This window comes from Centroberyx gerrardi, chromosome 3, assembly GCF_048128805.1.
Source record: "Centroberyx gerrardi isolate f3 chromosome 3, fCenGer3.hap1.cur.20231027, whole genome shotgun sequence".
In the NCBI taxonomy this organism is placed as follows: domain Eukaryota; kingdom Metazoa; phylum Chordata; class Actinopteri; order Beryciformes; family Berycidae; genus Centroberyx; species Centroberyx gerrardi.
The window spans coordinates 31,023,920-31,040,162 of NC_135999.1; the positions used below are offsets into that span (position 1 = coordinate 31,023,920).

The 16,243-nt window shown below is 39.5% G+C and overlaps 1 protein-coding gene across 3 annotated transcripts; it reads right to left on the reverse strand.

The window, feature by feature from the left end:
* Window positions 1-3,106: 3,106 nt before the first annotated feature.
* LOC139910190 (NACHT, LRR and PYD domains-containing protein 3-like) lies at window positions 3,107-15,340 on the reverse strand. 3 transcript variants are annotated; one of them, XM_071897422.2, is made up of 13 exons: window positions 13,530-15,340; window positions 12,726-12,908; window positions 12,268-12,513; window positions 12,020-12,190; window positions 11,249-11,422; window positions 9,735-9,784; window positions 9,093-9,637; window positions 8,927-8,982; window positions 7,314-7,528; window positions 6,872-7,137; window positions 6,247-6,363; window positions 5,973-6,114; window positions 3,107-3,665 (listed from the first exon to the last, which is right to left on the reverse strand). In XM_071897422.2, exons 1-13 carry the CDS (start codon window positions 15,332-15,334, stop codon window positions 3,355-3,357), a joined length of 4,281 nt encoding a protein of 1,426 aa, XP_071753523.2. In that variant the 5' UTR covers window positions 15,335-15,340; the 3' UTR covers window positions 3,107-3,354. The 3 variants fall into 3 exon arrangements, with proteins under 3 accessions (XP_071753523.2, XP_071753516.2, XP_071753532.2); XM_071897415.2 differs by having other exon boundaries at window positions 9,069-9,637; XM_071897431.2 differs by lacking the exon at window positions 5,973-6,114 and having other exon boundaries at window positions 3,413-3,665; window positions 9,069-9,637.
* Between the last annotated feature and the right edge of the window lie 903 nt (window positions 15,341-16,243).

The window sequence follows — 16,243 nt, forward strand, 5'->3', positions numbered from 1 at the left end:
CCTAATTACAGTGAGTCTATTGTGATGCCCTCTAGTGGCTGTCACTGTACTGACACCTCCTAACAAAAGTTGGTATTTGTCACTGCTTGTGATGCATAAAACAGACTGACGTTCTGGAGGACAAGTTCTGAGGGACACCACCAAAATGAGGCAGAACGGCTCTTATGGAAAGAAAGAGGGTCAGAAGACAAAAAAAGAATTGAAAGGAACAAGCAGAATAAATAATTGAGGTGTTGGAGCTTGTTTTCAGAGTTGAAGTGTTGCTCCTGCCCTAGTTAAGGTGGTTCTTTGTTTTCAGCTTGTGCTGTTTTGATGGCTGGTGGTTCCCCAACACCTTATTGATGGTGTAAGTCAGTTGGCGGTTCAGCAGCTCCCCCTTGTGTCTTCTTTCATGGATTACACCTTTCATTCAGTGGTTAGGGTTCAAAGCCATGATAGGCTACATTTACACAAGAGCAGTACAAGCATATTTTTTTACCTCTGTGGCACAGATTTATCTTTATGTCCTTCCTCAAGTATGTGAGAAGGAACTGAGGGAAACGGCTCCGGTCTGTGGCATTTATAATTGAATCTTTCACCAGAGGGGTCAGAGTGCACAGGCAGCCAAGTGGAGCTCCACTGGAGCAGGTAGAGCTTTAGTGTCTTGCTCAAAGACACTTCAGCAGGCAACAGTCAAACCTGTCACACTCCAGATACAGGACAGTCTCTCAGCTTTAGGCCACTAAGCTGCCTTCAGCATGTTTGCCCAAACAAAGCTTGAAGCCCGGAGCCCCAGTTAAGCCATTGGGGCTCTATTAATGTTAATGAGAAAGGATGGGGACTGATGGACCAAGCAGCTATTAACCCTAGGGTGTGACTGTAGAACCTCTGACAGGTGCTTCAGTTTTGAGTTGTGACCTCTGGGAACAAACTGTCATCTCATTAGAACTGGAAAATGTTGCCAATTTCAAAGACACTAATATGGGAAAAGAACACAATCCTTAAGTAGAAATACAAGAAGTCAGTGATGTTCTCAGTTGATAATATTGAAGTACTGAAAGTATTACGGTATATCCTATGGTAGGATGTCATATTTCAGGATGTGGGACGATTCAGTCATTGATCTCTAAAGGTTTTTCTGAATGGTGTCATGCTCCACCTATACTGGCTCTGGTTGCTTCCTACATTTTGACGACTCAAAGGCATACTTTTCATGAACTTGTTGCTCGTCTTGTACCTTCTTCTTCAAAGGAACTTGTGCGTGCAAGAATCAGATAAATGCATAGCTATAAAAACTAAGACATCTGCCTTGTTATGTGCTGCCACCCACACCTCCTTTTACAGCTCTACCATCTAACACTGTTTAGTGGCTGAACAGAAATGTTGTTATGGGCGTTGAGTACCAGCAGTAGAAGTTGCTTAAGTCTACTATAGATGACAAAGCTCTTGAAAATCTGCTTCAATACTCCAAACTCAAACCAGTGTCTCTGATGGGAAAAACTCTGACACTGAGGATTTCTTACTGAACATCAGTGTGAGGAGTCTAGATTGTAGCTGTTCATAGTGGGATGACATGAGCCATTTCTGTACTTTAAGTTGACTATACAGCCCTCTTTGTTCCACACTTAAATTTGTACTAGTTCTCATAAGCTTGGCACTAACACTGTCAGGGTTAGGGGTTAAATTTCCATGTTACAAAACGTATGCATGCACGGTATTGTAAGACAGTATGTATTATGATATAATAACAATATAATAATAATTTGTTAGTCTTTCAAGTAGTCTAATCCTAACCCTAACCACTAACCCTAACCCAAAATACAAATACATTTACAGCTAAGCAAACTCCAACCTTCATGTGAAAAAGCTGTACAGTCGGTCCCAACTCATACAAAATGAGTTTTTACAAATTCAAACATTGCCTCTATAATACAAAGATGTTCCCAATTCACACTGAAGCTGTTTTATACATGTTTAAGTTGGACTTTTGCATGGTTTTATCCAAAACTTGGTTGATCCAGCACACACCAGAAGAGAGATACACTTTTTATTAATAAACTACAAAGCGAGCAACTGATACATTTTGCAGGTCTGCTCCACACTCAATCAGCATCAGGTGTGCACATAAAAAGGTAGGTAGGTGGGTTTAAAACAGACATGTGAGCAAAACAATTCATGTGACCACACCAAATATCTTCATATTCAAAATGGATAAACTCTTTGTGGCCTACAATCAAAATAATCCAGTTCTACATCCAAGGAGAACATCCAACACATAGTACACAAATAGTATTCTCTCTATATGAACATGGGTAATTGTATTACTCTTCTATTTGATATTTTTTAATACACTGATTACAGAAAAAACATGCAAATTAGAACTTGCCATCTGATATGAAAGGATGAACGATTACATGTTATATCAAAATATACATTTATATCTTAGAACAATAGAAAAAAATTACATAGAAAAATATGTTAAAAAAATCTCTGAAAATATTGCATGAAAGATAACAGACAATTATATGGACATATGATCAAAGGAATTCATGTGACCGCACGAGAAGAAGAGCATCTAACAAATAGTTTATTCTCTGTATACAAACATATTACTCTTCTATCTGATATTTTCAAATACATTGATTACAGAAAAAACATGTAAATTAGAACTTGCCATCTGATATGAAAAGATTAACCATTACGTATTATATTGAAATATTTGTTTATATCTTACAACAATAGAAAATTTGACATAGAAAAATATCATTAAAAAAATCTGAGAAAAATACTATAGAAAAAATGTCAGGAAGGATATCAGACAATTCTATTTTAAAAAATCATGTATGTACATATAGCACACTTAAACAGCTGTCACTATACCTTTACCTTTTGGAAACTTGATAAGGGGGGGATCATAATTCAGGAGATTCCGATATTTCTTTATAATTCTCTTCATCATTCCTGACATGATTGACGATGATTATATTCTGACTCAAAGGTGACCCTACTCTTTTTTGGCTTCTGAGAAGGATGTAGTTCTGTTTACTTTTTTAGATTTATTCATAGCTTCATCAATTCATTTCTCATTACATGACTCTCTTTGGATGAACTGTTATAAATCTTCTAAAGTTTTATTTCAGTGTTTGAAAATGCAATTACTGTACATTTAAAACATAAAAATAAGGTTGAGCTTTTCCATAGTGTCAGGTCTTGTATCAAAAGATCAGTAAATTACTTTCGGAGTGAAAATCCACTGACTCAACAACATGGGCTTCAAAGGCAAAGCTTCTCACTTAAAGACTTAAAGATGTGTTGATATACGACTGTCTCTGCTACCATGTTTCATTATCGTACTCAGTACAGTTTCTCATTTCTTCAGCTTAAGTTCAGCTCTTTGGAAAGGTAAGGGTCCCGTTCACGGAAGACTGCGATCATATTTGAACTGGCTTCTGTTCCTTTCCTTCGCACCATGTCGATCACTTCTCGTGCTTTGTCTGGCCTGGCTTTTGTTCTGGCCGACTCCATTTCTTCATCATTTATTACCATCCGTCGCAGAAGTTCATCCAGCAAATTGTCTAGAACAGGTTCAGACACTCGCTTGATGAACTCTGGTCGAGCTGAGTCCAGCCTCTCCTCTGCTGAGAGACTCTGAGCCCTTGGTAGATTTTCCCTACCTGGACAAGGACCTGGAAGGTAAGTTGGAAAAATTATTCTATTCAACAACTAGCAGTCACATTTTAACAGAGACCTCTTAGAAATTAGAAGAATTTGAACAGGACCAAATTAAATTATACACTACTATGTTAGATATAATATAGTATTTAAACCACAGGGTAACAGCATAACCAAATTGGAGCTCTTCCATGGTGTAAAATGTTCTTCCTTCCTGGTTTGTTAATGTTGTTTTTCTAAAGGGATGAACAGTTTGTTTCCACTTGGCTTAATTCCTACTTATCTGATAGAATGCATTCTGTTTCTCACAACATTATCTCCAAAAGCTCCAAAAGTTAACTTTGGTGAACCACAAGGTTCTGTGCTAGGACCTTTACTTTTCTCTATTTACATGCTTGGCAGAATTTTCCATAGCCATGGTGTTAAACTTCATTGTTACGCGGACGATACCCAAATCTACCTACCCATTAAGCCTAATGACCGTTCACAACTCGCAAACTTAGAAGTATGCCTATCTGCTATCAAAAAATGGATGTCATCTCACTTCCTGCAGCTAAATGCCAACAAAACTGAGATGCTAGTTGTTGGCCCAAAAACACAACGGCCTCTTGTTGTGGATGTCACTTTAATTTTTGGGGACTGCTTAATTACCCAGAGTCCCAAAGTTAAAAATCTTGCCGTTACATTTGATTCCGCTCTCTTATTCAACACTCACATTAAGGATATCACAAAGATAGCATTTTTCCTCCTTCGCAACATCTCAAAAATCTGTCTTTTGCTAAATATGGCTGATGCCATGCTTTTGTTTCATCAAAACTTGAATATTGTAACGTCTTATTCTCTGGCCTCTCTTACTACAGTATTAAAAACCTTCAATTTGTACAAAATGCTGCCACCAGAATATTAACCACAACTAGACCACATTTCACCCATCCTGACCTCCCTTCATTGGCTCCCAATTCAAGCCAGGTCCGACCAGGTGCTTTTGTTAACATATAAATTGTTACGTGCTTGCACCATCATATTTATCCGACCCATCATCCCTTATGTTCCCCCACATGACCTCTGATCACAAGACACTGGTTACCTTACTGTCCCTAGAATCAAGAAAAAAATCAGCAGGCAGCAGAGCATTCTCCTAGCGACCTCCTATCTCTGGAACCAACTCCCTCTTACAACCAGGGAAGCTAATTCTGTAGAAACCTTCAAATCCAAATTCAATACCTATTTATTCTTGCAATCACACGACCTAGCACTGTCTAGCTTGGGATCGACAGTCTCTTCCCCTACTTTAGCTTAGACAGTATTAACATAGGACTCTGCCGTTGGGAACCCAGCATAGGGCTGCCTCCTGGTTACTGTCTGTCTTCGCTCCTTCTCAGACCCTGGTGCAGTCTTTCTACCTGGCAGTGGACGGGTGCTGCCCTCGCCCTTACAGTCGTCAGTGCTGGCCAAAGTCCCATCTCTGATGCTGTTTCTACTTGGATGTGAATTGTGAGTGCTGTCGTTGTCTGTGGATATTAGTGCTGATCTTGGCCCCATCATTGTCATTGTCATCTCACTGCCCATGTTCTTGTCACTGTTTGTCCCAGCACCTATTGTCCGCTCAGCCATCCCGGTGGGGGATCCCTCTGTGACTTGGCCGCCCAAGGTTTCTTCCATTTTTTTTCCTAACAAGGTTGTTTTTTTCTTAAAAGTTTTTCCTTGTATGCATGGAGTCTAAGGCTGGTGGACTAGGGTGGGCTGTTATGTCTAAAATCTGCTTTTGTGTCGTGTGTCTTGTGCTCTTCCTGATGTTTGTCCTATATTATTCTGTTCTATGGTTGATTGTTGATCAATTAGATCTAGTAGGCTCATTCTCTGTAAAGTCCTTTGAGACATGCATGTGATAAAGGGCTATATAAATAAACAAACTTGAACTTGCACTACTGTTGGGCTGAAAACCATCTAATGCAATGAATGTGTGAAACAAGTTGGAAAATGCATTCTGCTATATTCCTGTAAAGTCACCCATTTGTAAAATTCCCTGAAATTGCCTAATACCCAGAAAACTTGAAGACAATATGGTGAAAAACTGGTAAAAATATGGATTGTGAATTGAATGCAGCCTGATTGAAGAATGATCTAACACAGAGCATGAAGGCCCCAGATCTGTATCAACAACTATATGCACAAGACCCACACACAAGCATGGCTGCACACACTATCCTATCCTATATCCATATCCATATCCATATTCTATTCTATTCTACCATCAACTTCTCTATTCTAACACACTGAGTGACAGACAGAGTGATGCTATAGGAGGATTAAGTCTTTACCAGTCAGATCAAGCTCATGTTCCCAGACTTGTGTCTTCTCTTGATTTTGGACCATCAGAGTCACTTCCTCTGTGCTCGTATTCAGGAGAATCTCAAATGTTGGGTGGTAATTTGGTCCATAATTTAGATCAAATGGTGCACGCTGAAAACCAGGAGATACTTTTAATAATATCCGAAGTTAACCAAAGAAAGTAATTTCATGAATTGTGTCTGTATGTTACAGCACTAACAGAGACATTTTGAAGGCACTAGAAGTTGTATTTGACGTACTCACCTTAGGCTGGACTTTATATTCCTCAGGATCACAGTGGAGACTGTAACTTTGGTCTTTGGTGAGATAACAGTAGGAAGGAGTTTGGATATACTCATCATTTTCTTGTTGCCCTCTCACCTTCAGTGATATCAGAACATTTTTATTAAAGGGTTTATGCTCATATATGTAGACAATGATTTCATTGTCCTGTTCATGAGGACATTCTTCTCTTCAGTTTTACATGTTTACTAACATATACCACCATACATCACTGCATCACAGCAATCAACTGAGAGAATCCAGAATAAACCTTAAAACTAAAGAACCCAGCGGTTTGTTCTCCCATCATGTGACATTTCAATTAATTTGCATACAATAAGAGGGTTTTGGTAGCATGAAAAATTGCTGCAAAGATTTGAAGATTTAAAGTTCAATTTTGACAATACGTTCATTTCTTTTGTTAATTATGTTTAAAAAATATCAGACTTTGTAGAGAATGATTCTTACCACACTGTGAGAAAGTCTGACAGGTATAGAGAGGAGTGAAGTGTCTCACTGACTGATCAACATAAATTTGGCTCATCATGGAAACACTGCTGTGATTAAAAAAAAAGTGTGGTAAACTATTAGGTGACAGCAGCTTTACCTCCTGGACAGTAACGTTGTTTGGCAGCAGAAACACGTTGAGTTTTCGTCTCTGCTTTCTGCCTGGTGGTCGAAGAAACAGCAGAACTTGGCTACGGATTGGCTTGGTGAAAGTCAGAAACCTCTTAATGTAATCCCACACTAGGCCAAAGGCAGAGAGGTGGGGGACTTTCACACCCACATGAGTTTCTGTAATCTCCAGTGGCTGGAGGATGCTCATTCCATCATCAGTGATGTGGACAACAGACAGGCTTTCAGGAAGCGGTGCTGTGAATACACAGAGCCATCCAAGATTTAGTTTCACTGGTGTGGACCCCATTACAGTTTCATCTTATGTCCATGTCAGTAACTCTAGCTCTTTTTCATCAAAAAGGAAATCATTCTTAATTAGTTTTTTGTTCAACAATAATCAATACATATTCATCACTGAATGATGTGCCTACCAGGGTGGATTTCACAGTGTGGGAGGTGGAGCTGACGGACAGGGTCCTGAGGACACTGGATGCTGAACAGCGGGCCTGCAGGCGTCTTGCCAGCTGATTGGAGGAGGCTCTCATCCCACTGGACAGTCCTGTACAGCACCTCCCCCTCCTCAGCCATAGTAAACACCAGACCAGTCAAAGTACACTGGAACACACCTGAACCAGGGAACTTGAACCTGTAGGACACACAATGGTTAAAGGAATACAGCAAGTTTCTAGGAGATTGTCCCCTTGGTCAAGTTACCTGTTAAACAAGGAGAACAAAGACAGTAAAAACATCCATGTGTTGCTGGTAAATCATTCACTCTGGCACTCCATGCTAACACTGTAGCACTATGTTGAGTGATAGTAGCCCACTAGCATTATCCATAATAAGAAGACAGACCTTTTAGAAATAAAAAGTTGCTAGCGGTTTTGATTATATGGCCTGTTGATTCATAAATTTAAAAAATGAAACATCATTAACTTAATATAGCTGATGTTGTAAAGTTTATTTTTGGAATTATTTCAGGTGAGCAACCATGTATTCATCTGCTGTGCAGTGATTTTTATTTATTTTTGTATCATATTTGACATTATATTTGTATCATACTTTGTGTAAATTTTAGTAATCTCCTACACAAAATTGACAGACTTAGATGCATATCATTAAATATTCCTTACCATTTACCTTTAGTGCTGCTATAAATTCTCATTTTCTCACTTTTGAGATAAAATAGCCTACTATCACTCAACATAGTGTATGCTAAAGCATTAGCATGGAGCACCGGAGCCAATGATCTACCGGGGGTACATGGATGATTTTTGGTGTCTCTGTTCTCATCACTTAATGGGTAAGTTGACCAATGGGACAATCTACCAAAACTTGCTATATTTCCTCTAACAGTATTAGAAAGAAACAACCATGATGTTAGCTAAAACCACGATGTAATAGGAGGCTAAACCCACCTAAAGTCAGTTTACCCAACTTTTTATTTGCAGAATAGAGTTTACCACCTTTCAGTCTGACATAAATCCTTCGGATATGAAATTCATAGTATGGATATTAGTAAGTAGTATCAAACTGATATTTAAGGAAAACAAAAGCATAAATGAAAAAGAAAAATGTTTTGTTTGGTGATTGGTGACCAACCTTTTTTATCTACTGCTACATCACTGCTCTTAAATATAAAAAAAAAAACATATAGGCAATGATGTAAATGTAGCGGTAAATAAAAAGTGGGTACACTATGATCTCCAGCTGGTGATCACCATAGGGCAAACAGCACCATTATAATGAAAAATCAAAAACAGTTTTAGAAAAGCATTCATATTTTTTTTTCCTCTTAAAAGACCCTATCCTCATCTATCTTACACCAGTTTTATACTACCAACTAGGAATTTTATATCAGTCTGAAAAGGTGGTAAAATCTATTTCTGCAAATAAAAAGGTGGGTAGTTTAGGAGGAGCCTACCCTCCACGACATCCCTACACTATCAATGTTCAATATAACTGCTATTGCTCATTTAGAATAATAGCTTGATAATCATCAAAGCAGGGGAAATAATATTTTGTCATTTTATGATATGATTACCTGTATAAAGTGTTTGCAGATTCAGTGAACAGTTCAGGTGTAAAGTTTGTTTTGGCCTAGAAAGCAGAAAGGCACAAAATTAGTTGTTTTTTCTAGATACCAACCTGTAGTGGTGTGCTATAAAGTGACCAAAAATACTCACACTATCCATATTCAACTCAAGTACCTTGGACAGGGTCAGAGAGGATGGACCAGAAATGCTAAACGCTGGATACAGAGGCTCAGTGAAAGTGGTGTGGAAGGTGTGAAGGAGAGCCTTTTTGTCAGAGGAAAGCCAGTAGAATGACAAGATGCCAGCTGGCCAGTCCAGATACACTCCTAGTCTCTGGGGTCTGGCCAGGAATGCCTTGACGTCAGTGACCGGGACAGGTATAAAAGTCTCCCTACGTTTATGTCGGAAAGAGTAACCATTCCACACAACAATGGTGAAACACCAGGACTTGTCATTTGATCCAATTTCCACGTCCCTCCATCCTTTCCTCTCATTACTCTTATATGCCAGTCCAACAGACACAATTCCTTGCCACTCCACCTCCCAGTAGCAGCGCCCAGTCAGACCCTCTCTACACAGCACCTGGTTCACTTCATTAAATCTCTCTGGGTGATCAGAATATGGCTGCTTCTCTTTTATATACGCCACTCTCCTGTTCCTCTCTGAGAGGACGAGGTGTTCATTTGCTGTGTTGGGGTCCAGCGTGAGTTCACAGGCATCTGTAAAGAAATAGGTAATAACTCGTCAGTTATGCCAGTTTAACAGTCCAGTTTAACAATTCAGTGGATGAAGGGGCTGAGTGAGTCACATCCTTACATTTCTTCAGTAGCTGTGGGTTTACCCAGTGCTCCTCGTCTTGGTCCACACTGAGGAAGAGGAACAGACAGTGACACAGTGATTTCAGCTTGGATGAAGAGAAGTCTGAGAAGCAGCTAGATTAATAAGCTCATCTAAAGTGTTTGTGTGTAATAATAATAATGATAATGATAATTTATTTGTAGAGCACTTTTCAAAACCAAGTTACACAGTGCTATAAAGGTGCAAACAAATGAACAATGCAATTGAAACACACTAATTGATACACACACAGAATTATTGATGACACATTTATAATTAAATATCAATGTGTTCTCATTATTGTGTTCATAGAAGGCAAATGGAAATAGATGTCAGGTTTTCCTAAAATTCTAATGTAAGAACACGTACAAGCAACTCCCCCTTGCAACGATGCCCACATTTTCTCTCGCCTTAGATTTTACCTCAGGGTAAGACAATAATCACTGACTTGGGGTTAGGTAGGAAAAGCAGAATGGTTGAGGTTAGGGGAAGTTTTGGGGTCATGGTTTGATGTTTGACAGCTCCTGGCTTGGTACACGCTTGTTTGTTGAAAAATAATTGACCTAACAAGTGCATCAAGCAAGGCATCTTTAATTCAATGGTAGAAGGGTAGGATAAACATACACTGTCCTCAAGTCATGGTATAATCATTTATACATTACATACATATACTGTACAGTTCAGTCTACTGTTTGCTTATACAGTGCAGCATCTGAACTGCTAAGCAGGTTGTTTCAAGAGGGATCAGGCTTCCCTTTAGCCAAAGATTGCTAGTACATTATGGTTTCTAAACTGCTGAGGGGGCTGTTTTGAGCTAAAGGGGTTTCTGGCTCCATTAGTCGCTGATAGTTGGGACAATACAGTTTTCTGAATTGCTGAGAATGCGTGTACCTTCAATTCAATCATTTTACTCATTGAAGGCACTCCGTTTGCAGGCTAACCCTAAAAATATGGAGCCACTAAAATAAAGCCACTACAATAAAGGCTTTTTATGTGTTTTTTGCACTGGTTATCTCCCGCAAGTTGCTTTCTTGGTAATTTATTCAGTGTTGGTTAAAAATTATGTGAATCAAAGCTGTTGTTGTCTTCAACCTAACCTATTCAAATTTGTTTTGCTTGGCTTGCTCCGATGATGTCTGTTAGTCAGTAGGGTCAGCTCCCCATTATCTTTTTGTTTTTGAGTCTTATGGTAATGTTGGAAATATATACTTGATAACCTTAATGACTTTTCTCTAACATCCAAATCAGATTTCTAATTTCAAATTTCTACACACAAGACAGTTACCTCAAATATTATGTTTTGGTAAATAGTTTGGCATCATGGTAATTTATTCTAATCATGTAATCTCCCCACCCAACCATCCTCTGAAGTGCTCTATGAACTGTAGTGGAAATTCAAATTTTCATACAGGGACTATGAAACAATTTCTCTCTGAAATATCATGACAACAGGCATATCTCCACAGGTATCTGCAGTTCTACACTGTACTAACTTGAGTTTTTCCAGTCTACATGCTGGGTCCTTCAGTCTTTCAGACAGCAGCTTCACTCCTGAGTCTCCTGGGTGATTGTAGCTGAGGTCCAGCTCTCTTAGATGGGAGGGGTTGGAGCTCAGAGCCGAGGCCAGAGAAGCACAGCCTTCCTCTGTGACTCCACAGCCTGACAGCCTGCACAGAAAAGGACACTTAATAAACAAGCACAGATCCTATAGAGGCCCATAGAGCATGTGTTCAATTTAATTAAATTCAATGTGATGCACTGAAGCATTGGGACACTAACGTTACTTAAATACCACAAGGTAATGATGTTGCCTACTGTTAAAGTTTGTGGGGTAGCAGATGATGTGTTATCAAGTTACTGTTTACAAATACCGTTACTAACACATGCAAGTTTGGAGCAAATTGTGGAATGTTAAGTTTCACTTTCATGCTGCTGGTCTACTGGTCTGTGCATCGCCAAATGACAAACAATGGCAATGTGCATTAGGCGCATTGCTAATATTTCGGCGGTGCGTCACAGATTAGCCTATGTATGGGAAACACTGCATCTCCCAGCCATAGACGCCCTCTAGAGGCCATCTCACAAAGCGTTGATGACTGCCCGAAAATGCCTTTTGATGCCCTCGGCTGCATGGTAGAAAAAGAGACCACCCAAGACCCTCTATTGCAGTGAATTGTTTGTATGTAATTGTTACTGCAGATAGATATTGTACAATATTTGATCATGCTGAATCTATTATCTAATACCAGGTTGTGTATTAGTACCTCAGTATCTCCAGCCTACATTTAGGACTCCCCAGTCCAACAGAAAGCAGCTTCACTCCTAAATCCTGCAGGTTGTTGTGACTTAGAGCGAGCTCTCTCAGGTGGGAATTTGAGCTGAGAACTGAGGCAAACACTTGACAGCATTTACTTTTTAGGAGACAACCAGACATCCTAAAATAAAGACAAAAATAAATAATAAAGAACAATATGTAAATTGTGATAATTGTCCCATCATCAAAGACACTTACCTGAATTCCAACAGTTTACAGTCTGGACTGATCAAGACAGAAGGGATAATAATTAATGGGCTCTCATCATTGCCATCGTCATATTTTTCTTTCTTTTCCACCTTTTCAGAATAATAACCAGTGAAATCACATTGGTAATTATATGGGCAGTTTGTCAAGTCCAGCGCTCTCAGGGACAGTTGTTTTGATTGAAGGACAAAGGCCAGTGCGTGACAACGCTCAACATCTAGAGCAAACCCAGACAATCTGTGGAAACATGAAGGCATATCATTCATAAACAGAGCTGTAGTGCAAGTCTATCAGACGTTCTGATGTGCTGGGATGATGAGGATTAACTGCATTAAGTTAAACAGAGGTTTAAACTGTAGTTCAGAATATCTATGTCTAATATTCTGAAAGGATTTATCGACATAAGTGAATGTCTGGAGAAACAGTTCAGACTTTGATCTACCACTGACCTCAGTGTCTCCAGTTTACAGCGATGACTTCTCAGTGCAGCAAAGAGAGGGCCAGGGAGAGGAAGGTTGCAGTTAGAAAAACACAGCAGACACAGCTCTCTCAGAGATGAGTCCGTCGACTTTAGAATGGAGACTAGTATTTCAAGGCATTCATTTTGTAAATGTAAATGCTCACTCTTCAGCCTGTAAAAGTAGAAAAAGCAATAAAGCATCACATGCCAAATAAAAAAAAACGTACGGGAGAATTACAATAGTATCGGTTATGAGAAAGCATAGATGTTCATGTCAACTGGAGAAAAAGGTAAACTTTTGTGTTTTGGAACTTTGCAATAATTAATTCAAAGTGACATTAGGGATTACTTCATTTTACACAATTTATGTGATTGTGATCATTTGGTTTCACTGCTACGGGTCACGAACAGTAATATTAATTCTCAGTGATCAGTCTAAGCCAGACTAAAACCTTAAGGTTTTAGTGTATATGTTCGGAGCATGTTTGGTTACCTTCAACACAACAAACAACACTAGCACCAAACTTTGGACTTCAGTGTCAATTTTTCTCAGACTTCCTCTTTAAACAAGACAATCTGACCAAAATCATTTTGAAAAATGTGCAAAATACAGATAATCATAAACAGTGGGCAAATACTTCTTCAAGGAACAGTAGTTGTTAAGGGGAATACCATATAAAAGCTGGCATAAGAGTTGACTCAGCATTTGCCACGTAGCTGTCATGGCGTTCTTGTTCAGGTGTTATGAATGTGCTATATATTCATGTACTGTCTTTTCTAACGTGCTACTTACACTGCCCGTTTGCAGTTCTTTATTGACAGCAGAAGCTTCTCACTCCCCACAAATGGTGTATGGCATTTTGTCAGATCAAGTTCATCAATCACTTCTTCTGACATCAGCAGCATGGCGGACAGAACTGAACAGTCAATGGATGAGAGCCTTACTCCTGACTGAAGAAACATTTGGATTTCATTCTGAAATCTGTGTTCTTTCAGCTCATACTTGCAGAGGAAAAGATTCATGCACCTCTCAGGTGGGATGTTCCCTGCGTTAAAATTTCGAAGGTATCTCTTCATCTCCTCCACAGTCTCTGAGCTGTTCTCTGTCTGTGGCAGTAAACCTTGTAACATAGTCTGATTGGACTCCAGTGTGATGCCGAGAAAGAAGCAGAGAAACAGGTCCAAGTGACCATTCACACTCTGTAAGGCTTTATCCACGACCCTCTTCAGCAGGTCATGAAAGGCCAGATCAGTAGGGTCAACCTCCAGAAAAGACTTCAAAGCGCTGATGTTCTTGGTCACACAGCAGTGGAACACGTAAACAGCAGCAAGGAACTCCTGAAAGCTGAGGTGCACAAAGCTGAACATCTTCTTCTGGTACAGCCCGTACTCTTGCTTCAGGATTTCTGAGCAAAATCCACAAAACACTGAAGCTTTGTCAACATCAATGCCACATTGCCTAAGGTCCTCTTCAAGGAATATGATGTTCCCTTTCTCCAGTTGTTCAAATGCCAACTTGGACAGTTTCAAAAGCATGGCATAATTCCTTGATTCCAACACCTCTTTTTGAGCCAAGTCACCTGGTCTATTCTCCTCATATTTCTTTGTTGTCCGTTGTGTTTGAATTAGTAAGTAATAAATGTACAACTCTGTCACCGTTGTGATCATTCTACTCTTCTGGTCGCTCCATCCTTTCTTAAATACCTCAGCGGTGATCCAACAGAAGATTGGTATATGGCTCATGACATAAAAGCTTATCATCCCTTTGAGACAAGATATGACTTCTTTGGCCTGGTTAGCATCACTGAATCTCTTCATGAAGAACTCTTCCTTCTGTTGGTCAGTGAACCCTTGCACTTCTGTCATCTGGTCAATGTACTGAGGAGGAATCTGATCGGCTGCTGCAGGTCGGGAAGTTATCCAGAGGAGAGCATTGGGAAGTAGGTTCCCTTTGATGAGGTTTGTCAGCAACACATCCACTGTCGATGTCTGATCTATATCACTCACTCTCTTGCTATCAGCAAAATCCAGTGGAAATCTACTTTCATCCAAACCATCAAAGATGAGCAGAACTTGCTTGTTAACAAGTTTTTGTGTATCTTGTATCTGTTTCAGTTCAGGGTAGAAGTGAAGTAGAAGTTGGATCAGACTGTACTCACCCTCTTTGAGCATGTTCAGCTCTCTAAAAGGAAGCACAAAGATGAAATCAATGTGCTGGTTGGATTTTCCTTCTGCCCAGTGAAGGGTGAAGTTTTGGACAGCAACTGTCTTTCCAATTCCAGCAATGCCCTTCGTCATCACTTTTTTGATGGACCTGTTTTTACCAGGTGGGAGTTTGGGGTTGAAGATATCAAGGCAGTCGATCTGTTGATTCCACAGACTTCCCATCCAGCTTTGTGAATGTGCTGAATTCTCATCTGGGAGTTTAAACTGATGTAGAATCTCATGTGAATTGCAACCATGTCCCTCAATCTCTTGAGCAACGTAGAGTCTTGTGTAGATCTTTTCAAGGTGAGATCGACTGGCTGCTGTACCTTCATATATACATGTAAACTTCTCCCTCAGATGGGCTTTAAGCTCCTCTTTAACATTCTTCATGATGCCATCCACTGGAAAAAAGAAATGTTCTCTTCATTAGTGTTTCTTTAACAGCTGTTATTAACCTGTTGCATTTTCTCTCCTTGCCTCTCACATGCAATACATTGAAGACAAGTTCATCATGATCATTGTGGTAACTCTCAAAAGGTTAGAGGCCATTTCAAATAGGCCGACCCAATGCAGTGTATTGTTGCTGAGGGTGTGCTGTATGCTACTGTGAGCTAAAATTTCGAACAACAGTCAGTCAGGTGTTCACCCTCCAACACCCCTGGACCCAAACAAGCATATTTATGAGCAAATGCTCATTAATATGCTTGTTTGGGTTCTTGCTGTGTTAGATCTGGTTAGATCTGTATAATATAGCCTATTCTAAGTGGAAAGGACAGTCTGTTCTACAAATGGGTTAAAGGGGTAAAGAGAAAAAATCTGGTTTGAGGTTGTAGTTAAGGTTTGGTTCATTTGTTGATGACATTTCTCCAGTTCTTTGGGTAGAAAAAGTCTACATGTTTTGATAGACTTAAATGTGGCTAAAAGTATGCATTTTGCAGTAAAAGCAACTTTGATAAGAACTGTAGAATCTGTATAAGGGAATCATCCTCTGTGATTATGCCTTTCTTTCTCGGTTTGTATGGTAATCCAACGCAAAAATGTCATGACTGAACCCAAATTGGTCTTTAGTTTGTAGCCTACATTGCAATCCTGGTTGATTTATCATTACTTGTGTATCAGAGCTAAGGCACAGAATCGTTCACATGGGAAGGCCTATATATGAGCCTCTTGAGTATTTTAGATGTGTGATAGGCCTACCACTCATTCACAAATGTACAAAAGTAGTGACCTCAAACTTTACACATGACAACACTCACTGTAACACATCAGATAATATGGATATGTTGTCTCGCCCCAGAT

What these genes read in the sequence shown, in the direction of transcription:
- LOC139910190 (XM_071897415.2), bottom strand. Translation starts at nt 15,334, where the DNA reads ATGAAGAATGTTAAAGAGGAGCTTAAAGCCCATCTGAGGGAGAAGTTT. An exon ending in ACACTGTGAAATCCACCCTG is followed by an intron (nt 7,138 to 7,313) that starts GTAGGCACATCA and finishes GTGTATTCACAG; the next exon opens with CACCGCTTCCTGAAAGCCTG. An exon ending in ACAACGTTACTGTCCAGGAG is followed by an intron (nt 6,364 to 6,871) that starts GTAAAGCTGCTG and finishes ATATCACTGAAG; the next exon opens with GTGAGAGGGCAACAAGAAAA.